Source organism: Athene cunicularia (genome assembly GCF_003259725.1).
Source record: "Athene cunicularia isolate RWA chromosome 4 unlocalized genomic scaffold, athCun1 chr4_part3, whole genome shotgun sequence".
Lineage (NCBI taxonomy): Eukaryota > Metazoa > Chordata > Aves > Strigiformes > Strigidae > Athene > Athene cunicularia.
Window position 1 is genome coordinate 8,320,184 of NW_020799100.1, and position 24,427 is coordinate 8,344,610.

A 24,427-nucleotide genomic window follows, 5' to 3' on the forward strand; every position below is an offset into this window, starting at 1 on the left:
AGATGTTCTCTCTGTAAGCTTACACTCCCCTGAGCTAAATGTCTTCTACTTGCGAAGTTGGCAGCTCAGTTGAGTCAAGTCTATTTTCTCTTCACTTGCTGTCTTCCCCACTCCTTCCCTACCAAGGGTTCTGATGTCTCCTTTGAACTCTAATTTAGTCTTGAGAAGTGTAAAAATATTCTACCATAGAGAGAACCATTCTCTAATGTTGGCCCATCCATTACTGTGCTAATTTATCTATTGTATTAATTTCTGTGAAGCTTAGGTAGGGTCCTAAGACACTTAGCTACATCTGATCTCTTAAGGCAAAATAGAAAACATACAGTAGTAGTAATAGTAATATATCTTTTTCCTTTGAGGTATTCCTGGTTTATCAGGACAGAAAGGTTATCAGGGTCTCCCAGGTGACCCAGGCCCACCAGGACTTAGTGGCCCACCAGGTGTGCCAGGATTGCCAGGTAAGTAAACAAGGCCTCAGGTGGACAGCTTTGATGTGTAAAACTTTGTGTGCATTTTTATCGCATGGGATTGGGATATTGATCCAGGTATATTTAAGCAAAGCCTAGGGATTTACACTTAAAGCTGCAACACAGTTTTGGGACATATAAAATCATTATCCAAACAGCATGCTTTTTGCTCTTTCCTTCTACCAGACCCAAAAGCAGTTTTAAGCTGATCCCACTGAAGATTAGGATAGCTTTTAGGATGACTGGAAAAGTGCTTGCTGCTTGAGAAAGCAACACAACTGCAGGATCTGCCGACAGGAGTTGTTTCATATCTTTATTTTGTTAGTCCTCATACTTTGCAAGTGGCCAAATGAATGTATTGTAAAGGCTGTCTGGATGTAACATCTTTGCTTTAAAGAATTGCAGAGATCAAGAAAACAAATTCTGTTTTGCACTGCTTCTTCCTACGGCTACAACAATTTATCTGAAATCTTGAATCTTTGCTTACTCTGTCTAATGTAGGTCTTGCTCTAAATATCTTGTTGAGCTTGGGGAATGTTTTTAACCCTCCAGGACTCAGACTAATTTGAGCATAGTAGGTTGCATTCAGTTCTATAACAGAACCTACTGAATACTTATTGCAAATGAGAAAGAGATAATGTGTTCATTCTGCAGAACTAATCATGAGATACCAAGTAATACCAGTACTAAGTTGTTCCAGTCAAATCATGGACTGAGATTTGACCCATTTCATTAGACTAATCTTCAACACAAAGGAGCCGTTGCCCTGATCAGATCTTGGCTCAGAACAAACTGAAGATGTTTATATTTCACTACAATGGATGTGAAAAAGCATGTAGGAGCATTATGAGGCCTAAAGCAACTCCAAATCCATTGCCTTTGTAATTATATGACAAGCATATTCAGAAGAAAATTCATATCAGAAAGTCTTAATTATTGCCATTAATTAAAACTACAACTTTCCTAGGCATCAAGGGAGACACAGGGCTTCCAGGGCAACCAGGACCAACAGGACCTCCAGGGTTAAAAGGTGCCATGGGAGAGATGGGCCTTCCAGGTTAGTTTCTGTGCTTGTATTTTACTTCATTTTGGCCAGTGTTATCCTTTTATGTAGTACAAAGGTGAATCTGCTTGTGTGCAGTATCTAATAATATATTTAAATGGCACTGCAGATGAGGAATACATAAAGCCCTACATCATATTTCTTGAAATAGTATGTTAGAAATTGGAATACCCATTAAAACAGAAAATGCAAACAGAAAATATATTGTAAATACATATTATTGTAAAGTGCTTATGAATGTGGAAGCAGAATGATCTACATTTTGTAACTTTCATACTTTTCTGGTTTCACAGATTCCACTCTGTGAAAGTTCAGAAAAAAGATGATTCTATAAACCCACCTGAAGACAGGCATCAGACACCAGCAAAAGGGGAAAGAGAAAGTGAATTCTATTATTTAGAAAGATTGCTGAAACAAAAAATACAGTTTCTGAGGATTCTAATATTGTGCCTAGATACTACAGCAAGATATTTGGATTTGTGTAAATTAAGAATAAAAAAAGAAAGCTTAGAAATGCCATGCAAGAAGCCATGATAGATTTTTAGGTAATTGTATTAGCTTGTTCTTAAAAATAAAAACACATTAGCTATTCAAAGCCAGCAAGTTAATTGGTTAATCATTTCTAGTTCAGTTGCTGTAATTTGAGTGATTTCTCTGAACCACTGCCGAAGCTTTATTTATACTTATAAAAGTTGTGTTTTGTCTTTTGGACAGGTCCCCCAGGCATTAAAGGCAACCAAGGAATAGCAGGACGTCCAGGGCAGCCTGGGCCTGCAGGATTTCCTGGGTTGAAAGGAGACAAAGGTGACCCTGGTCTTTCAAGCATCGGTATTCCTGGTCTCCCTGGACCAAAGGTACATTTACAGAATTCTTCAAGACAAAATTCCATGAGGAAATGAGATCCTCTTGTTGTTGTGTTTTGGTTTGGTTTTTTTTTTTTACTATAATGTAATATATATTATGCATAACTGTAAATATGTATATAAATATATTAATAACAAGTAGGATTGACTGTGGTTTATTCTTGTCAGGTGGGAGCAAAAATTTCTCATTTTAAAGATGAAAATATTTATATATAATTTAATCTGGTTAAAGGAGAAGATTGTTTACCAGACCTTTCAAGTTGGGTTCAGTTAGTGGCCTAATCTGCACTGTGACACTCATTGATATTTTGATAGTTGGTAGGGATTTATACAATAAATATAACTGTTCCCATGTCTAATTATGTAGTTAATTCTAAAACAATTAATACAATATGCATTTAAGAATAAATTACTGAGGAGCCAATATATCATGATTACTGCTGCTTGAAAGTTGTAGGTCTGTATAAAACATTTGCACTAATATTTACCTATATAATTCTTTTTGTCACCCACAAATAAGTGACAAAGACATACAGAATATCTAGCAGCCTTCACTGATGCCATCAACAATTGATGTTGAGCAGCAATTAATTTAGAAAAAACATTGCATGATTAAAGCTCCACAGATTTCATTTTTTCTTCTGCATTATCATGGGGTAAAAGTATCTGTCTCTTCTGAAAGAAAAGAGAATCCTTTTTTTAATGTATGCATTTCTGAGGAAAAGCTCTGATACCCTACACAAAATTGTATGGGGGAATGGTTAAAATCTTTACAATTGCTATTTCCAGTTAATTTTCTGTGTGAGATGATTAAAATTAACTGGATATAAGGAGAAGTGTACACAATGTGATGGTGACCTTTTTGTGATAGCGAGACTGGGAACATACTAGAAGGGCTCACCCTGGGTTCTTAATTCTGCTTAATGTTTTCTAGGGTGACCTTGGTTTGCCTGGATACCCAGGTAGTCCAGGCAGTAAAGGTATAGCTGGAAATCCTGGTTTGCCTGGATTTCCAGGTAGTCCAGGTGCAAAAGGAGAACCAGGCCTTCCTGGATTCCCAGGTAATTCTGAACAAGATTTTTTGTTATTTTCCCTCTTGCTTATGTCGGTATATACATCTAAACACAGTGGGTAATTGGTGGAGGGCTGTGGCTTCTGTCAACGTTTCTATCAATCTGCTGCTTCTAAGCTTTGTGCTGTTGGAATTGTCACTGCAAGAGTAAATGTGTGAATGCATCACTTGAGAGTGCCTTCTGAAATTATTCATCTGCTCTGAGAGGGTGCAGCAGTTGTGTTAGCTCTCCACTCCCCACAGCAGTCACGCTTGCCTCCCCTGACCCACAAAATACCCGTGTTTGGTTCAATATTTTTCCTTCATGAATCAACAAAAATGTGTCATCAGGAATACTGGGCTCTTTAATAGCATTTATTGTCTAAAAATATGTTCTAAAGAGAAATCTCTTTCTGGAACATAATAAAATTAGGTTTTGCACTCCTCTAAAAAATTAATAGCAGTTGTTTATGTGTATCTGTCAGTTCTTTCATTCTCAATTAAAAAACCCAAGCTTTTTACCTATGCTGCATTTGCAACAATAAAGGCTGTTCTACAAGCATGCTTGAGCTACTTCAATGTAGGAAGTTAGGGAATTTATAACAGTGTAGTCATGGCAGCAGGAAGCTTAGAAGAGAATAAAACCTGTCCATGAACCTGAGAGTTTTTAACCTCTGCTTCATGTCATGCCTTAAAGACTGAACAGTCAGAACAGTGTATTGAGACTTGATCAGGCTCAGATGCTGTTCAGAACAGATATCATGCAACAGACATGCTGTAGGGGTGGGAATCTGATGTAAATTCTAACTAAACACCATTCTTATGAAGGTCCTTCTTCAGGAGAGGAAAAGAGAGTTGGGGAAGGACTATCCAACCACAGTTCATAATGCTTTCAATTTATTGTCAAGCAGAAACACCTGTCTCAAATGGTAATTTCCTATCAGACTGCCAGACTCCCTGTGTCCTTGGCCATGGGTACTCAACAATTAAGAAGTCAGGGTCTTGAGAGTAGCAGTAAAGACGGTTGTGCTGGTATATTTTGTTTCTGTACACTCTCTGCTTTATAATTAATCTCCTTGATCAGATATAAATTTGCAAACTGAGTGTAAATACAGCATCTTGATACAGTTAGCTCATTTGTTACTCAGGGCACCCCAAATTACAGCATTTCAAGATCTGCTGAAAAGCCAGTTTTATGCTTAATTTGATTGAAATGCCTTTACTTTACAGGAACACCAGGAATTCCAGGACCAAAAGGTATTGAGGGGCCTCCAGGTAATCCTGGCCTACCTGGACCACCTGGGCCAGTAGGTGAGCATGAACAGTGCAGCAAAGGTCAGCTGCTTCTGTGGAAAACATAACACATGAAGCCACTTCCTTTCTTCTTATCTTTTTAACGTCATGAAAATGCATCTGTATGTATGTGGATGCTCAAACACCAATGCACACATTTCACTGACATTAAACAGAAAAGAAAAAAGTTTAACTTCTTGATGACTTGTGTCTGCGGTCATAGTCATATCATTAGCTGTTGAAACAAGAAGTTAACTGTTTCAGTATTTACCAGCTTTATTTATATTTACTCCAGTGGTCTAACCTGGTTTTGTAGGAGCAAAATTCTAATTTATCCTAAAGGGAAGCATTAGATTATTTTTAGCAAACACTAACTGCTTAAAAGGTCACAGGCCTAAAAGCCTTTTCTAAATTGTCAGTAGGGAGAGAGAGAAAGGTTTTAATTTTAAGATTACACCCTTGTGAATTTGTTATGACATTGTCACAACTTCAGATTCAGATGGTGGGGAGTCAGGGGGAAGTTACTTTTTTTTTATTGCAGGTTAGGCATTAGCATGCTAATGTGTTCTATCCCCCTTTTAGGTGATATTGGTCGTCCTGGCCCTCCTGGTCCTTCAGGGGAGAAGGGACAGCCTGGTCGAGATGGTATCCCTGGACCAGCTGGTCAGAAGGGCGAACCAGGTTAGGTATCCTTTCTGTTTGATTTCTCCTCACTCTGTATTATGATGTTCTTTCTCTATTCTGTTTTTCCTATAATTGCCCCCACACCTGCTTCTGTGCTTCCCAGATGCTGAATGGTTCACAAAGGGCACGCTCAAGCTGCCAATGAAGCACAGGACAAGAATTTAATCAGATCTTAGGTTTTTATTACCTGGCTTCAACACCAGCCCCTGTTCCTGTATTCCACAGTAACTGTATTGCTTCAGTGTAATTTCTGCCTTAAAGATAGAACCCCAACCAAAAATGCAGAAGTATTAACTCCCTAAATCTGAAAGAGCATCTTGGGAATGGATGGAAATACTTTATGAAAGTTACAGATGCACTTTGTCCAAAACCTCTAACATTGGTGTAGACTGGTGAGTGAATGAGAATCCTGGTACTCAAGGAATCAGGTTTAGACAAACTGCACTTTCATCATTCTCAGCCTCATATTCTTATTCCTGGTGACTTGAAAGCTAAATGCTCGTTATTAACTGAGTCTCTTTCTTTTCAGGTCTACCAGGTTTCGGGCGCCCAGGACCTCCAGGACTCCCAGGGTTGTCAGGTAAAGTTTCTCTGTTCTTTATTAAAAAGGTTGAAGGTACAATATATCTATACACACAAAAAAAACCAAACCAAACCAAAACAAGCCATGTTGTATGTTCTGCAACAAATGAATGCCATAGCAACAACTAAAACAATGTTCATTTTTTCTCAGCAGACCATTTTCAGTTAACCATGGTAATAAAGACATTACTGAATACTGAATTTTATAAATTAGCAATTATGTAGACAGCATAAATCCACTCAGGATAATAGTCTACTGCATTGTGTAGAACTTTACTGATTTGTTTCAGTAAATAAAACATTCATAAAAAAAAAGACAAATTAAGCTGCTTTGAAAATATAGCTGCTTGCTGTATTTTCAAAAGCAACTTCACAACCTACGTTATATTACTTTCCAATAGTATTAAGGCTCCTAAATTCCTCAAGCTTATTTGAAAATTTTGCAAGTATGTCTTAACTTTCAGCAGTGTCAAAAAAAGATGAAGCCTTAATATTGACAGATTTCTTCACTGAAAACATTGCTTGTAGGCTTACAGACTCAGAGGATGTTTATGAATTACAGCATCACTGTAAAGTGAGACACAGCAACATCTTTGAATATGTCAGAAGCTATAGCATTTTCTTTTGCAAGAATTATTACCCCTGACTTTTTTCTGAATGTTAGACCAATTTTATACTGTCTCACTGTGCAAATGAGGTGAGTTGCAGCCAGACTTGCACCTTCTTCAAGAGAGAGAAATGGCTCTGCAAATTGACATTTGGACTTTTTTGCCTATCAATCTGTAACAGTATTCATAAACACGGCTATTTGGTTTTACAGGGCAAAAAGGAGAACTGGGGTTACCTGGCCCACCGGGGCCCCCTGGACTGCCAGGTCTGAAGGGAGAACCAGGTTTCCAGGGATTTCCTGGTCTACAGGGTCCACCAGGTCCACCAGGATTACCAGGGCCGCCTCTGGAAGGTCCTAAAGGTAGCCCTGGCCCACCAGGTGTTCCAGGAAGGCCAGGTAAAAGCGTGAGCTGTACCTATCAACATCTGTCTGTACTTTGATGTTTTGCTGGTAGGTTATCAGCCTTTACATTTCCTCAGTTTATTTGGATGGATAAGTTCAAGCCTCATGGCATAGGTCTTAATGTCTGTGGGCAACCAGAGGATTTTGTTGCCAAGAGTAACAAAGATAGTAAAATTAAAACAGCCTTTCTTTATATTAATTTCTGATACCTAGCAGCAAAAATCTAATGCGTTAATAAACGGGAGATTCTCCGCATGCTGTCACAGTAATCATCTAGTGAGCACGGTATCGACTTCTGAGCATTTGATGCCTTTGCAGTATTGTCACGTGATCAGCAAATGTCATCGCGCACAAAAAAGCAAAAGTAACAAACCGCATCATTTTGAGAGTCATGAAAATCAAATTCACGCTAGCATCACAGCATGATCAAATTGGATATCTGCCTCTTCATCCTCGTGTCATGTAACATAAGTCATTGCTCCGTTGTGTCATGTGGCTCCCATGGACTCGGTGCACCATCATGCCATGTTCATCTTTCCATTCCATGTTTGCATTTTGTTCCTGCACCAACTAATTCTGGGAATGAAAAAAATACTAAGTTAACATTGCTGAGCAACTCCCTGGTGTGTATTAGAATTTGATTTCTATTTTGTGTCATAGAATGTTTATTTGCATTTAGATACTGCTCTTGAAAAATATATCTCTAATCAACCTGTCACAGCTCTGGTTCAAGCTTATTGCTGCATTTTGAATCCAGAAGTACTTTGCCACCAATAAGACTGATCTCACTTAACGTGCTTCATATTCTCCTTAAAAGAGACTACTTTCAAACCAAGCTGGTGGTTTATTTTTTTCTTTGCATATTAATGGAGAAGTAATATTTTTATTTGTTGCCCTCAAATTCTGACCTCAGATTTTTCTGTTATTCAAAGATTTGTTTGGGAAAAGTTAGTTTTGAGTTAGGACATTTTTAAAATAGCTGCTACACATTTTGTTTATTTTGGGTCATCAAGGGAGAGTTTAGTTTTGCAGTACATACTTGGAAAGATTTTAAGATTTACTTTTTCCTTATTGTTGCTTCTGATACAGCAAGAGACAATCCCACTGAAAAACATTTCTAGAATGGAATTTTATCAAAATATTTTCACTAGAACTGGAATTGAGTAATATTTGATTATTCTCAACGGTAGTATGAGCTTTTCTCTTGTGCAGAGTAGGCTATGAACTCATCTGTCCTAATGGCATTTAAAAAATGAGTCATTATAAACAACATTTGGTTTTAATTCATAACACTTTAAAACTGGGGTGCTGTTTGCCAGTATAGTGAGGTTTTCTTTTAGTCCTAGCAAAAATACCTGAATTGTGTTGTGGCCTAAACCTGTTTTTTATGTGACTGGTGTGGAATGACCCAGTAGGTTAATAATTCACAGCCAGTCACAATTTCTTCCTGGTTTCCTCTCTGGTTAGTGGAAGGAGGAGTGCGTGCATTCTCCGTTTCTCCTGGAGGAACTTACTCTCTGCTGTGCCTCAGGGGCTCTAACCAGTTAGTGGGGCATCCCTGCAGCAAGTTAGTAGTCCTAATTTGCTTTCCACTTTCTGTGTGGCGTTGTCCTTTGCTGCCTAGTTGCTCACTGACACGTAGGAGTATGGGACAAGTAATCCCAGCTCTGCTCACTGCGGTTAGAGTTGCACCTGGGGCAAGAGGGAGGAGGAGTGAAGGGATAGGAGAAGGTGGGATGCTGGACTTTGGCTTTGTAATTTAAGCATGCCCAAATAAAGGCCTAAGACATCCTAGATGTCAAGATCTTCCAAAGATAATTAAAAAAAAAAAACCCAAAACAAAACCCACAAACAAACCAAATAATAAACCAGCTAAGCATTTCCTGATGTATAATAAAACCACCAAGTGAGATTCTGTGATCTGGTATAGCACTGGAGTTTTTATGAAGCTTCTCAACTTGTTCACATTTCTCTGTATAAATCAGGTGCTTAGTGACTCTAATCAGCTGGGGAGGTAGGTAGAGGAATGGTGGGACTCATTTTGTGCAGTTTTATGAGCATTGGTATGGGGAAAACAACCAGTGAGGTTCTGCTCAGCCATGTTCTCTCTCTCTCTTTCTCTCTTTCTTTCTCTTATTTCCATTTTTGTTGCATGCAATGTACAAAGTGAAGCATTTGTTTTGCTCAGTTATCCGTAAACTAATGTGGATAAACCAAACTATTATTGCAGTTCTGGTACAATCGGCACTCCAGCCTTTTGTTCCAAATGATAACACAGTCTATTGTTGGAATGCTGATTTTGTAACATTTCAACATAAGGCAGTCAGTCATAAAAGCAGCTGTGTGGCTGTCAAATTACCCCCCTTCTAGGGACATAAATAAAACCAGAAGCTGTATACGTATACTGTTTGTTGTTCACTTCTGGGTATATTCTAAGATTAGTAAAAGCAATGAAGTCACACATGATGTAGCTCTCTGACTTCAGTTGAGTTGCCCCTAAAACAAACATAGATAGATAGATGGTGTTGGGACAGATTTATTAATTGATTATAAAATTAAGCCAATTTCCAGGGCAACACCAACATTGCTGTTACTCCACATGTCTATTTTCATTACTATGAATAATAATAGTTTGGTGGTTTGCATACTGTACTTAAAGGAATATTGAGCTAAATCTAAAAAGAAAGGTTTAGTTGAATATGTTAGCTTGTTGGTATTTCTAACAATTTTGATGTTTTTCCCCTTGTTCTAATGATGACCTTGGTGAACTCTGACCCCCTACTCCCAGGTCCCTCAGGTTAGCCCCTTAACTCCAAAATAATAACTTTGCATGAAGATGAATGTATATACTTTTATAGTGTCTAAATGTAGATATGCTGAGTCATTTTTCAGACTTACCTTTTAATTTGTGGTAGAAAAGAAAAGCTCCGACTTGACCTTCAGACTCTTCCTCTACCTTGTTGTAGGACTGACTTTAGAAGGACACAGTGTTGCTCTCCCCATGGTGGAAGATCATGTGGGTCCAGATTTGCAAGGCTTTTTAATAAGTGTCCCCAACAGTGAAACTTGTTTTAGTATATTGATTCTCAGGGAAGTTGAAAACAATATATACTGCTTTTCATCTTTTTTTTAAAAAGCATATTGCACTGTCCTCCCATGTCTTTACTATATAATTGTGTTTTGCAGTTTGGGCAAGTGACAGTACTCATTTTTGTAACACATTCTACTGTTGATTTTGGACACTCTCAACTGACTTAAATAAATTAGATGCTTCTTTTATACCAACAGTGTCTGCAGACAGATTTATACAGAGTAACAGTGATGCTTTACATTCCCAACTTAGCACTGTAACTTTCCAGTGCAGAGAAATCCTTATTTACACTGTTTTGCTTCACCAGCAGTTAGAAGAAATGAGGAAAGCTTTTCCTTTTAACATATATTTAATTATATGAAGCATACAGCCCTCCCCTCCCTAATGCTAGGGCAGTGGAGCAGGACTGGTAAGAACATGGTTGTTTTCACAAGCTTATCATAATTTAGCATATCAGCATGTAGCACAAGCCAGCTCTTGCAAAGTTTTTTTAACATCTGTGTGTAGATTGAAAATGACTTGGTATATCCATTTAATAATAATGTCTTTAGGTTTTGCTATGATGACTTTCAGGAAGCAAAGAACTGTCATGAAAATTCAACGAAGGAATACATGCTAGTATGCTGTCCTCGGCACTGTGAGGTAGCAAATGTCATAGTCCCTGATGGTCGAATCCTAGCTTTCTGCAGTCATGTAAAAAACTGAATGTGGCTTTACCTTTTAATTAAACTGTGGTCACACAAGCACTACCCACATTTTCAGAGAGGGTTACCATCATTGGGTGTGCTGAGAGGAATTTATCAGTTGCTTCATGTTTTGTTCCACCCTGTGACTGTGCTCAGCCAGAGTTCAGTAATCAACAAGTATAGGACAGATTTATAAATCATAGCAAAACTTATCTGACCATGAAATATAGTTTATAAGTGCTTAACAGTAACCATTAAATGTCTATGTCATTATTTTTAACAACTGTATTGCAGTTAGTATTTTTAATAATTTACCAAATATTTAAGAAAGTGCATTGAGGTAAACCTGACATGTATTTATTCTAGATTTTAGCTGCGAATTGCATGGTGATATGTTGATATATATAAATCATTTCACTGACATGAAAGATGCAAGTGACACAGGAGCTAAAATATGTATTAATTCAGGAGCATGTTGGGGACAAGCAGCTTACCTTTTGAATGAGGACATTTAAAGGATTTTTCTAAGGATGCTGGTAATGTGCTTTTCTCCATAATAATCTTAAACAGGTAAATTAGCATCTTGGGGTATTTTTATCAAGAAAAAATAATGCTAACAGTAAGGACAACACATTCTAAATTTGTAAGTTCTGCTGTATTTTTGCTTATAACGTCTGCAGCCCTGTTGATCCATGTCAATCCTGCTTACCATTTTGAAGAGGGTGTAAGTCTACTTTTCAGTCCTAGAATCTCATTCACAGATAGTTGAGGCTCATACCTGATTAGCAGTGAGAAGTCCTCCTGTTAATCACACTTCCCCCCTGCCCAAAGCAGAATTTTGCTCACGTAAATTGTCATTCACAATTTACCTGCATATTTGCCAAGCTCCCAGGCCCTGTGGCATTGACTATTGTCAGTGAAATGGTTACATAGTCCAAACCCCATTGTGAGTAGGACTAACCAGTTACAGACCTCAGCTGTAATGTTAAAGCAATAACAAATTCTTTAGTAAATGCTTTGATTTTGCTGTTAAGTGAGGTGTCAAGTTAGTCTTAGTAGAGCCTAGTCACCAGAATAACTTGTATCTGAAAATACATATCATTGTGTATTCATGTATGGTTTTATGCATGCATGTGGATTATATTGTAAATACAAAATATGCTGGTGAAATGGGTTGTTGTGTAGTGTATATGCTGTCATCTGTACTATTTCTAACTAGTAATCTTGTTTTGTACTGTGTGATGTCTGACCCTTCTAACATCGATCATTGGGCTTTGGTGAACTCTGATCCTTCCAGGTCCTCCAGGTTAGACTCTTAACTCGGTCAATTTATTTTACTGCGTTGCACTTGATGTAAGAGAAACAGATGTTTTCCTGTAATTCTGTGATTACCTTTCTAAGGACTACAGCTGCCCTGCAGATTGTATGTGTTTGTTTAGCATGCCTCAGATGGTAACCCATTATTATTTTGCATGTGTACAATACCAGACTGGTTTAAAAGAGCAAAATGAACCCAAAAAAATCCTTGCATGATGGGATGCTTTCTGTAGTTGAAACTGCTACAGGATATGTGTGAAATCTGGTACAAAATTGCTGTTGATTTAAAAAGAAAAATTTTGAAAGGAATTCTATACTCAGATTTGCATGCAAGAAATACAGCTCATCAAATTTATTCACTGAATATAGACTATGAGGGTGTCAAAGGAGAAGAAAAATTACTTGAGGTTGCAGAATAATTGAAAATTCAGCACACTGATAAATGTTATTAGATTTGTTGTACCACAGGGTAGAATGTCATAGCACTGTCCTGCAAAGAAATCCTTTTGTTAATTCAGTTATGAAAGCTAACTTGTAAAACGTTATTAGCTGTTGCTGCACTTGTTTATGGCTTGTTTTGCCACAAACTCTAGTATTGGTTGCCTTCTATTTATATGGTGGTTTAGAGGTGGGGGTCACATCTCAGTTCTCCAAATACCTAAGTTTATTTTAAATCCACTGCTTTCCTTTGGATTAATGTGGCTGTAGCAAAGGGAAAATATTTAAAGACATAGCACAGTTCCTCTACTGGATTTTCTCAGCATAATTCTACTAAAGACAGACAGATCCATCAGAGACAGTTTCTGCAACTCGGTTTATTATTTCAGCAAGGCAGAATGATGGGTTTCCTGCTGCCCAGCAGTCAATAGACATTATATACCAGGCTCTTCAATAGGCGTGTTAAATTTTAACAGCAAAAAAGCAGCAATATTTTACATAGTTCAGACTGGCTTTCAAAAGGAGTTCAGTCTGTTAAGACAGCACTTAAGAGATGGTGAATGTATGCAGGTCAGCAGAGGGGATATTTGTACCATCTGATTTTTGGGTTTCTCGGCTCCTACTAAAGGCACCGGTCTGGTCACTGGTAAGCTGCTACCGCAGGTGAGTTGCACTGCCTTCTGGAAAGACCTGCTTCTCTGCATCAGCTAGATAAGGAGCCTTGGTTCCTGATTTGGGTAGTGCAAATAATCCCTCTATTTGTTTTACTTTTAGTTTATCCTGAATGCAGCATTGTAATAGAGCTGGGAAGTCAAGCCAAAATATCTTTAATTTTTTTTTACACTGAAGGCACAAACTGGGGGAGAATGGTTGACATGTACTGATCTGTGCATATTTGTTCTGCAACGTTAAGGTCCACCTGGCCCAGAAGGTCCACGAGGGCCACCAGGCAATGGAGGACTTAAAGGGGAAAGGGGGAACCCAGGTCAACCTGGCCCACCTGGCCTGACTGGTCAAAAGGGAGATCAAGGACCACCTGGGCGCCAGGTAGGACAAAAAAATTGAGGTTTTCTCCTATTTTATTTTAAAATAAATGCAATTAAAATGGAATATATTTGGGTGGAACATGCAGTTTATCATAGTAAAATAAAAGCCAAAATGTGGTAGCTAACACCCTGTCTTTAGCAAGTAAGAGGGTCTTTTCCTTAATCACCCCTCAGTATCAGGGCAGGATGTCCCCATTCCTGCAGGAGCTGGAGCCGTCAGTGCACACTCCATGTTACAGCATTCTCTGACAGCACCCAGTGCGGTGAGCAGAGTGCATGGCCTCAGCCCTTCAAAGCACTAGTTCACAGACCCACAGTGCTTATTCATCCCCCAGCCACCTTTTCTCTCTGTTTTTCTGAAACTGCTGAGAAGATGAGTGAATAACGTGAAGCTCTTCTGTTCAGGGGGATCCTGGTCGACCAGGTCTGAATGGAATGAAGGGTGACCCCGGGCTTCCAGGCGTTCCGGGATTCCCAGGTATTTAACGAGCATTTCAAGTTAAAACCTCCAGACAGAGTAACAGCCACTCAGGAAGATGATGTGGCTGATTTTGGCTATTCCTGTAGTAGATTTTGTTCTTTCACTGTGTAACTGTCTGAATTTGATGTTTCAGGTATGAAAGGTCCCACTGGACCTGCAGGACCCGCTGGCCTCACAGGCAGTCAAGGACTGCCAGGCCCACCAGGTAGGAGTCCTGGGTAGCAGTACTGTCACTTTTGCTCCGTGCCAGTAGAATTTGTTACACAGATGTAGGACTGAGTTGGTCTCAGCCAGCAATGAAAGTGAACAATAGCTTAAACACAAATTCCAGGCTATACTTTTTAGCCCTACAAGTAATCCTACCATAGTATCCAGTCTACATGCACTAACCCCTGCAAGAGCTGTTCTTTGAGGGAAGGGGTCACCAAGAGCACTTATTTTGCCTTATATCTACAGTTATTCTTTGCACTGATAGAGCTCTTGGCTTCTGACTTTGCAATAATGGTAACAGGAACTATTTCTAATGCTGTCTTCCAGTTTGGTTTATCTCATACTGCTTTATCTAATGCTGCTTTCTCTCAGGTCCACCAGGTTTACCAGGTACCATTGGACGAAGCATTGTTGTCAAAGGTGACCCTGGTCCGCCGGGTCCTCCGGGACAGCCTGGGTCGAAAGGGCCACCTGGATTGCCAGGGCCACAGGGCTTGCCAGGTATGATCCTAGGTGGCCACAGAGAAAATGACTAAGCAGTATAGCTGACTGCAGGATGTAACTTGGCATAGGCAGCAGGGACAAGTTACTGAATTCAGCAAGAGGTAATAGATAAATGTAGGATTCCACCATATCCATCTCATTTAATGGTCTCTTATCTAATGTATCATGAAGAAACAATAGATGAGTCCCAGACAATTTAAAGATTTCTTTAGTGAGATTTTGAGAGCTTTTGTTTCAGTTATTCATTTGTCTATTCTAGGTCCAATTGGTCTTCCTGGTGACCCAGGACGAGATGGGCTACCTGGTTTTGATGGTCCAGTAGGACGTAAAGGAGAGAGAGGTCTTCCAGGCCAACCAGGTATGGCGTTTATCCTTTGAAGACCCAGTGGAAAAGATGTTCCCTTTTGTGAGTGCAGGCTAATACTGGAAAGTGACATCTTTGCCTCATGCAAATAATAATAAAATTATAATTTTGGTATTTTCTTTATGCAAAAATATTACAAACAGCCAAACATACTTTCATTTGTAATATTCTTGGAACCAACACATTGTCAGTCACTGCATATTGTCAAGTGCTTTATCTCAAGTTTAATGGCACCCCTGCACAGGAGATAATAGTAGTAGGAAATAGAAGAGAGAGATTGGTAAACTAATTTCAATTATGGAAATAATGAATGTGGCAAAAACAGACCTCATAAAGGAAATATCTCTGTCCCTGGTGAAATTCAGCTACCAGTGTGGCTATTGCTTGGCATTACAGTTTGATAAAAGAAATCAGTCTGGTCACTGCGACAATATTCTAAAGAAGATGATACATATTAAGTAGCTATGTATTGCAACTTGCAAGAAAAAGCATTAGAATTTTAACAGTTAAAACAGTACAAAAATCTCTAATGCCTTTTTTCCTTTGAGTAGCTCTATGAAATCTGTTAGCATTATTTTAGTGAAAAAAATGTCAATAAGAATGACTGTGGAATAACATAGTCTAAATATTTGTGGGTTTATTTCCCAATATTTTTGCTGTTCAAGAACAGATGCCTTTTCTGATACCTTTCTCAGTCACATGACTCATTCTTGCTCTCAGTCAAGGTTGTTCTAGCCTATTTCCACTTTTTGCAACCCAAAGCTGACTGCAGCTTTTCTATTCATTTTGGTGGGCTTTGGCTCAGGTGTTATCATAGCATGCCCTAGAGTGAGACTTGCTTCTGCTTCTGGCTCTGCCATTTATTTTGTGATCCTGATCAGGATGTTTCAATATTATCTTACTGAGCTGCATACACAGATTAATACATTCTGGAATTGGGAAGGTGATTTGGACTCATTCCAGTGGCTGTCATGTCCACTGCAGTTGTTACCTTAGTGCCTCACAGTTCTGAACGTGTTTAACTTCATAATACCCCTACAACACAGGGAAGTTGTGCTATTTTATACCTGGCTATGACAGCCTCAGTGATTTAACCAAGCTTACATGAAAAAATAACTTGAGGAAGATAGTGTCAGCAGACCCCAGGTCCCCCAACTCACAAGCACATTAATCACAAGAGCATGCTACGTTTCAGAGCTACATTAGTCCTAAACAAGCAAGAAATGGTGGTGTTAAATACTGTGTGTTGTGTTTCTCTTGTGTGAACAGGTTCACGAGGAATACAGGGACCTCCTGGTCCTGATGGCTTACAAGGCCCACCTGGCCCTCCTGGAACAGCTTCTGTTGCTCACGGATTCCTTATAACCCGGCACAGCCAGACCAGGGATACACCACTATGTCCACAAGGAACATCAAGAATATATGATGGATTCTCTCTTCTATATGTGCAAGGAAATGAGAGAGCACATGGCCAGGATTTGGGTGAGATACTCTCTATGCTCTGTCTTTAAGGGGAAAGAGGTTGTAGCTCCTTCTTCAAATGCTCTGGCTCTCGGCAGATATGACAGTCTTAGAGCTTTCTTAGATGAGGAGGGAAAATGCGTACTAAGATCTACTACCTCCAGAGTTGCACATTATGATGAAAGAATGTAAACCAAAACTGAGAAGTTACGTTTTTCCCTTCATGTGACAATTTGATAGCACATTCTGTGCACTCACGGATGGAGAGGAAGAACACACAATTATTCTTCTCAAAGAATTGCTATAAAAAGCAATCAAGTGAAAACTCTGCTGTCACATTTTATGTATCTTACTTTGTAGGTACTGCTGGGAGCTGTCTTAGACGTTTCAGTACCATGCCCTTCATGTTCTGCAACATCAACAATGTTTGTAATTTTGCATCAAGGAATGACTATTCCTACTGGCTCTCAACTCCAGAGCCAATGCCGATGAGCATGGAGCCGCTGACGGGGCAGAGCATCCAGCCGTTCATTAGCCGGTGAGACAAAGCAGGCCAGCAGCTCTCCTTTTTCATGATCTGGATAAAGAGCATGGATTTCCAGCATGCTGGTTGGATATTAAGACATGAGTCTGTCATGGTTTGCTCTGGGAACTACTAGGAAAATACCTTGTTTTGAGGTATTTATCGTCTTGAAAGGTCTGCCTGTGTGCAGCAGTGATAATTAGAGGCTGAAAGGCTGTAAGAGCTCTCCTTGACTGAGGAAGCTATGTAACCAGCAGTGCAAGATTGCCATGGACAGGAAAGAGAACATGAGAGCTATTGGCTCTAGAATTAAGCTGTTCACCTGGGGACTTTGAGCTTCCACTTTTTGTTTCAGCAACTGCTTCGGTATTTTAGCCAGTGGTTGCTAGTGGAAATAAAGGCAGATTTTGCACTCTAAAATACCGTCTTATTGCTGTTACAAAATCCATGAGAAGTAGCAGTCTAGGTTAATAGGACAGCCTCTCACAGGCTAGCTTTTCTGCCTTTCTCTGTGTAGGAATTCATAATAAAACATACTCATATTTTAATATCATGTGTTTCTCCTGGTATTTCCCCTGTGTCCAGGTGTGTTGTGTGTGAAGCTCCTGCTATGGTGATAGCTGTCCACAGTCAGACTATTCAGATTCCTTCATGTCCTCCAGGCTGGGACTCCCTTTGGATTGGCTACTCCTTCATGATGGTAAGAACTGCCTCCTGCTCCAGAAGTGGCTCGTCCCCACTTGTGTCCTCACCTAGCTGCTTTAGGAGTTTGTTAAAAACTACAGTGGTTGTCACTCAAAAGCCTTTACCTTCACTTACTAACCATGGTAGCTAAGATTAACAGTGTTGTTTCCAGTACAGAGACCCCAGTGTAACTGGTATATATGGAGGTGTCTGACGCTGCATTATCTCAACCAAGAATGCAACAGCGGCTCTTTTAGTAACTGAATGCTGTGCTATTTAATTTTTAGTGCCTACTGTAAGATTCTTGTTTGTGTGTTTCTTTCCTCCACCCCTACACCAGCACACCAGTGCTGGAGCAGAGGGCTCTGGACAGGCCTTGGCATCGCCTGGATCCTGTTTAGAAGAATTCCGCTCAGCTCCCTTCATTGAATGCCATGGTCGTGGCACTTGTAATTACTATGCCAATTCATATAGTTTCTGGCTGGCAACTGTAGAGGTGTCAGAAATGTTCAGGTAAGAAAACTTGTTTCTTGTACATTGCTTTATTCCAGAAGGAAAGCTTTGGAAACAGGATTTATTCCAAAGATCAAAAATTATTTGTTTACAGGGGTATAGGGAAATAATTTAAACTTGTTTTCCCCCTCATAACCAGTTTTTCAAGCATTTCCTTGGTAAGCCTTTAATATTATGAAAAAACTTGCTAGGGCACATTCTGTTTTGCAAGGAGTCAGATTCTTATGTCAATTCTTATTCACGTTTAGCAGTACCTTCTCTAAAAATAGTCTTATTGTAGTTATTGTATTTCAAGCCTAAAAGATCAATTTTGGTGGTGTTTTTTGGTTGGTTTTTTTTCTTGCCAGGCCTTTCAATAGACTCAAATATTTGAACAGGTAGTTCAGAGACATAAAAGGGACAGGCATGAAGGGCAAGATCAACTCTGCTTAAGCCTTTTAAGGCAGATGTTCATATAACCTGCTTTTAAGTTTTGTGTGAAGGAGGTTTCATACCCTCCATGGCAAGCATTTTGTCCAGTACTTTGCAGAAGAGTTAAGATGACATTTTGGCTGCAAGGAAGCCAATGGACATTCTGTCCTCAGCTTCTCTGCAGTCAGCATTTTGGCTGGAGTCTCTCAACTCCTCAAACTTTTTTCCCTTTCAACTGGAGTAGCAAAACCTCTTTTTCTTTGAAAAATCATCTCTTTCCTAGAATAAATTGCTACTGCCCTGTTTGTGTACTGATAAAAACTTCATAAATATTGCCACTGACACCAAATTGAAAAATGTCACTTTGTGGTACAGGGCTGGCAGTGTGCACTGTGTTATACAGCAGTAGTGGCCCCCAAGTTGGTTTTGTGTAACATCTACAACTGTGATACTTAATGTGCATTAAATAGTCATCACTCTAAGTTTTCAGGTTAGTTGATCAGTGGTAATTCACTAGTGAAAACCCTACTAATGACTACCACGCACCTTTGAGTTTTCTGTCTCTACTATTTTCTGTCTTCCGTAAACGCAACTTCCTTTTTATTCTATTTTTTTAGAAGAAACTTTTAAGAATTGGACTTAGTCTGTGTACATGCATATTACATGAATTTGTTATGTTAATCTTCCACCTCCTTACCTTTTCAGAATATAAATAAATAATTTCATAAAGCCATCACTTAAATACAAATCTCATTGTTGCAGTATTTTTTGAGTTGCTGAAGTCCCTTTCAGCTTAGAAACCCAAAGGCTACAAACAAAAACCCCCAGAAATACTGTCTTAAATGTACAAAATTCACCTTCCACACTGGTGTTTGTGCTACATCATATGCTACCCTGAAGTAGTTGGTTAGCACACCTGGTGCATACTGAGACACTGGACACAGCTGAGTGTCTGTCATCTGGTGCTGAGGATGTACAGAAAGATCAACCTTAAGGAAAAGAATCAAATTCTGTGATTCTGTGAAAACTCTCAAATACATGACTAATTCTCTGCATACATACTTAGTGTTATCTTAAACTGTGAATTAAGGAAAAATTTTGCAAACAAAGAAAAAGCTAACCTAACCGTACCTTTGTGTCTGTCTACCAGTAAACCTCAGTCAGAGACACTGAAAGCTGGAGATTTGAGGACGCGTATTAGTCGTTGTCAAGTTTGCATGAAGAAGACGTAACATCTTGGAGAATGTTTTATAAAACAGTTGAAAATTCCTAAGATGCACTGTCTTCCAGCTGCAACAATGGTGCTACTGTGCAGAAAGAAAAGAAAAAACAAATCCAAACTGTTTTAACCAAGCAAATTCAAGTGTACCTCACTCATGTGCCAAACTAAGGGTTGTTCGGTACATATTTAACAACAGGACTAAGATGAAAGAACTGACCTCTTGGAAACAGAAAAGAACACCTGAGTTTCACAAAGGATCAGAAGATGAAATTTTTCATTTCTCTCCCTGTACCAAAATGGCACCTTTTTGATCAACCAAGAGAATAAAGAAAAACATGACGCACTGAGTATGTTTAAAATAACAAGACTGCAGTTTTGAAAAACATTTTTCATGGTGCTACTAACCCTACTGTATCCCAGGTTTTTAATATGAAATTTTAAGCTTATTTCTCTTTGTAAGTAATGAAATGTGTATATTGTGTAAACACCTTTTTAGTTGAAACTTTCAGTCATTTAGAAACAAACCAGACTGATATAAAAATGCTTATGTCTAAAATGAAAAGATATGGCAGTATTTTATTATGAAACTTGTGGTACAGAGAGAATTTACCCCTCTTATGCCAACTTCTCCATTTAATATTTCATTTCCTTCCTCAATTGCCAACCTGATATATCTGGGGAATGCACAATTACTCTGAAGTCATTTTGATCAGGATTTTAAATGTTGTACACTATGCTATCAGTGGCTTTATTCGTGCTTACAAATCCCAATTCACTTGAAAAGGTTGTTTTTATCATCTTGTGAAAATATGTGAAATTATTAGCCATATTCTATATCCTTCTTTTCTGAATAAAAGTCACAGTCACATTTTAGTAATCAGTTTGGTTTAACAAAACCTGTTCCTTGAGAATATCCAGTTACCAAAGCATTTAAGATTATCCTTACATGAAACCTCTACTCTGAAGTGGGTGTCATGCATTTTATCCAAAGTAGTGTACATGCTAAGAAACCTTGTGAATAAAATAAAGCATAAGCTGGTGGAAACTTTCCTATTTACAAATTAATCTTATGTGAATTTATACACATCCACAATGTATTTACAGTATACAGCAACTCTTGTGTATGTCTAGTTCACATAAGGCCTTGAACGATGGTGCATGCAGTCTTTCTGATGTCATTTTGTAACAAAAGACTCCTACTGTGTATGTCTTAGAGTGTCACGACTTGTGCAATAGCTGAAAAGTGATCGCTTTTTGTATGCATGACTGTTCAGCTTCTATGGTCAGTGCTGTTTCATTTACCCTTCTGTATAAACAGAGCTCCCTGACAAAGCAAGACTATTTTTCAAGTGATGCTACTTTAATATTTTCGTTGTATATCGCCACCTCAACTATCAATACAACTTAACTTGTGAATTAACATACTGCTTTATATAGGTGAAGTGTATTTGTTTATTGACTACTGTTAAGTAATTTATCTGCTAACGGCTATTCATTCTTACCTTTCAGTTATCATTGTAAACATGGAGCATCAGAAATCTCCTTGTTTTATGCACATCTGACAAAAGACATAGGACTGGTGACTGACCAGTGCCAGTGATTTGTACAATGAGATTGGTGCTGATTTCAAAAGCTTTCAACTAAGTATGAAACTAAAGTTCTTTAGTTTAAAGTGCAAAATATTAATAGCTTTGTCTTTTTTTCCGATTAGCTGCAGTTATATATGTTGGTAGAGAGTGGGCAACTCAGCAATGTGCATCCTTCAACTCATTTTACTTTGGTTTCCTGATGCATATAGAAATAAACTGAACCTGCTGCTACCTCCAAGTCGAGAACTTTTTACCAAAGCTGAAATAAAATAGTAAGTCTCTTCTTAAAACACAAGCCCTTATCTCACTGCTGGCTCCACAGAAGCCTAAAATGAACATAGCAGCCTTTCCCTAACCCCAAAAAAGCAGAAGAATGGATGCTGAGGTCAAGGAATTCCCAAAGGAAAGAGCTCTCCCAGCCTTCCCTACCAAGCCCTGTCTTGTGCTCACAACCAAATGTTCATACATGGGGACCTGGGAAAGGGCAGAACATGTTTGTTCCAGTAGTGTATAACCAGTGCTTCTTTCTAGGATTTGGCCTTCTCTCGCAGCATGTAGAGCAAAGCCCACTGAAGTGTTAAGACAGGAGGAGATACCATTCCAGTCTAAGGTAGATAGCACCCAGAACAGCTAGTCTTGTGGCAGTGTTAAGTCCCAAACCTGTGAAGACCATGAAAAATTAAAATACATGAAATAGCTACACTTCCAATAGATACGTTCTCTGTTCTATTCCTGCAGCTCTCACCCTGACCTGGAGAACTAATCAGCTTCAGGCTGAGATTTCCAAATGGGCTAATTTTTATTAAGAGAAAGGTGGTCTAGAGAGGAAAGAGCATCTTTTAACAGACCTACAGCAGAGATTCAAGAGATGTTTTAATTCCCACCACACATTCTGTGCCTTAGAGCAGGTAAATCACTTGACCTGTGTTGGATCAGAATTACTGATCTATAAAGGAAAGCATGGTTATTATTTCTTCCTACTTCTTGACTGCTTAGACTGTAAGCTCTTTGGGGCAGAGACATTGAGGGGGCTCAAATGTTGGTTGGGGCCTCTAGGTGCTATCCATCGGCATATAAATATTAAACTACAGGTAAAAGCTTGTGTTTGCAGATTTATTATTGAAGTTGTAAAAAACTGTTTTGAACACTGGAGCCTTGAAGTAGTTTTCAACATAGCCTAAACATGATCCAGCTAGAACACCATTTCTTCATTGACAATTAAGGTTCTTCTTCCTGAAGGCTGATCTGTTTTTAACTAAAGCTTTTATTTTCTTAACTAATCATGTAAAGTTATCTATTTCAGTTATTCTTGAGCAGGAACCTGAAGATAACTCAAGTATTTTAAGTTGTAGGTCAAGTTGCACACTTTAGCCACTCGAGGGCACCATATAGCTTTGGAAGAAAACTAGAACTGCAACATGCCTGAGCTCCTGGAAGTGCCAGCAGACAGCAGTGACTTTAAGAATGCTTACTGGAAGGGGAGTGCATCACCTTTCTTTGCTCACTACCCAGTTCTTGTTCTTCAAAGCTTGCTGCAGGTGGTGTACAGTCAATTGCAACTGGGCTGAGTAGTGAAAAAATGCAGCTTTCTAAAGGAATACTAGTCTGCAAGTCCTAAAACCAGCAAGCCTCCTGAGTAACTTGGATTTACACTGTTCTAGTATTAGAAAGCAACTTGCTGCTATGACAGGCTTTTCAGTACCTTCACTCTAGTAAGTCCTATTATAATCCTTGAATAAGAGGAAAGCTTCCTTCATTTATGAGGTGGGATTTAAACTTCTGAAACAATTCCGTGATCAAAGTACAATCTATAAACCAAAGTGGGTGCACAGGGCCATGCAGCAACATTTCTGTACGATGAACTACATGCCAGCTCTGTGCTTTAGAAGCGTGCAGTGTTTTGTCCTCTATTGTAAAGGTCAGCCCCCTCTATAGTGAGGATTTCTCACATCAAAAGATGAAGTAACCTATTCTAAAAAGTATTTTTAGAATTTGGAAAAGTGCTACATTGATTTTTGCAAACAACAGGTACTAGAGTTCTAAAATTTCATCTTCTGCAATTAATTTCTATATGCTTTGATTAAGTAGAAGCTTAAGTATTTTATAGTCAGTATGCTGCCTGAACCTTACAGAAGTGCTATCCTAGAGATACTTGGGGGAAGGTCATTTTGCCGGATTTAGGACTGTATTGCTGTGAGCAGCATTACATGTTTTTAACAGGTCCTTCCCAGAGAAGTTACACTTTAGATAATCCAGCACTGTTGCTGGATGTATAATACTTCTGCTGCTATGGCTACTTCCCCTAGAAGCACAAGCTGAAAATTGCATGAGAACCCAGAATAATTTAGTCTCTCCAGGGTATTTTATTGACAAAAAGCAGGACACTATTGCTAATGAAAGGTGGGAGCAGTGATTAGCTCAGGGGAGTAGGAACAGTGTTCCACATTTAAAATGTAGGCTACATATCTAGAACTAGTAGCTTTTGAAAGAAAAATGAATTCACTCAACCCTTTGTAGCAGACAGGTGACTGGTGCTCAAGAGCAGCCTCAGCTGGCAGCAAGATGAAGAGTAACTGGTTAGTAAAGCAGACAAACTGCTGTCTTGAGTAAAGGTACTTGCTGCAGCCCCTGGGTGGAGCACAGAATGGTGGCAGAGCTACTGTGCCAACAGCTTCAGTGCCCACTGAGCTACATTTCCTGGCAGTCGGTCTCCTATAGACCATAACACTTGCTTAAAAAGTTTTAAATTAACTTAGTAACTCAGAAGAAAATCCAAGAAAGTTAGCTTGGTGTGGTATTTTTTAAACAAAAGAAGGGTGGGGTTCTTACCTCCCAGGTCTATACAGCTCCTGCTCTCCCCCCCCCCACCCCC

At 39.0% G+C, this 24,427-nt stretch overlaps 1 protein-coding gene across 2 annotated transcripts in view; it reads left to right on the forward strand.

Annotated features, from left to right (window-relative positions):
• COL4A5 (collagen type IV alpha 5 chain) overlaps positions 1 to 22,641 on the forward strand; it is a 48,635-nt gene extending 25,994 nt beyond the window's left edge. Inside the window, exons 29-48 of one of the 2 annotated variants that reach the window (XM_026848301.1) lie at positions 360 to 458; positions 1,435 to 1,524; positions 2,245 to 2,384; positions 3,328 to 3,454; positions 4,675 to 4,755; positions 5,320 to 5,418; positions 5,951 to 6,001; positions 6,824 to 7,009; positions 9,804 to 9,812; positions 12,090 to 12,098; positions 13,461 to 13,594; positions 13,999 to 14,071; positions 14,208 to 14,279; positions 14,657 to 14,785; positions 15,048 to 15,146; positions 16,422 to 16,634; positions 16,974 to 17,151; positions 17,722 to 17,836; positions 18,161 to 18,333; positions 19,895 to 22,641. In XM_026848301.1, the coding sequence (XP_026704102.1) occupies positions 360 to 458; positions 1,435 to 1,524; positions 2,245 to 2,384; positions 3,328 to 3,454; positions 4,675 to 4,755; positions 5,320 to 5,418; positions 5,951 to 6,001; positions 6,824 to 7,009; positions 9,804 to 9,812; positions 12,090 to 12,098; positions 13,461 to 13,594; positions 13,999 to 14,071; positions 14,208 to 14,279; positions 14,657 to 14,785; positions 15,048 to 15,146; positions 16,422 to 16,634; positions 16,974 to 17,151; positions 17,722 to 17,836; positions 18,161 to 18,333; positions 19,895 to 19,976 (2,159 nt within the window). In that variant the 3' untranslated portion in view covers positions 19,977 to 22,641. The remainder of the gene's footprint in view (positions 1 to 359; positions 459 to 1,434; positions 1,525 to 2,244; positions 2,385 to 3,327; positions 3,455 to 4,674; positions 4,756 to 5,319; positions 5,419 to 5,950; positions 6,002 to 6,823; positions 7,010 to 9,803; positions 9,813 to 12,089; positions 12,099 to 13,460; positions 13,595 to 13,998; positions 14,072 to 14,207; positions 14,280 to 14,656; positions 14,786 to 15,047; positions 15,147 to 16,421; positions 16,635 to 16,973; positions 17,152 to 17,721; positions 17,837 to 18,160; positions 18,334 to 19,894) is intronic. The other variant, XM_026848302.1, reaches the window with a different exon arrangement.
• Positions 22,642 to 24,427: the final 1,786 nt, after the last annotated feature.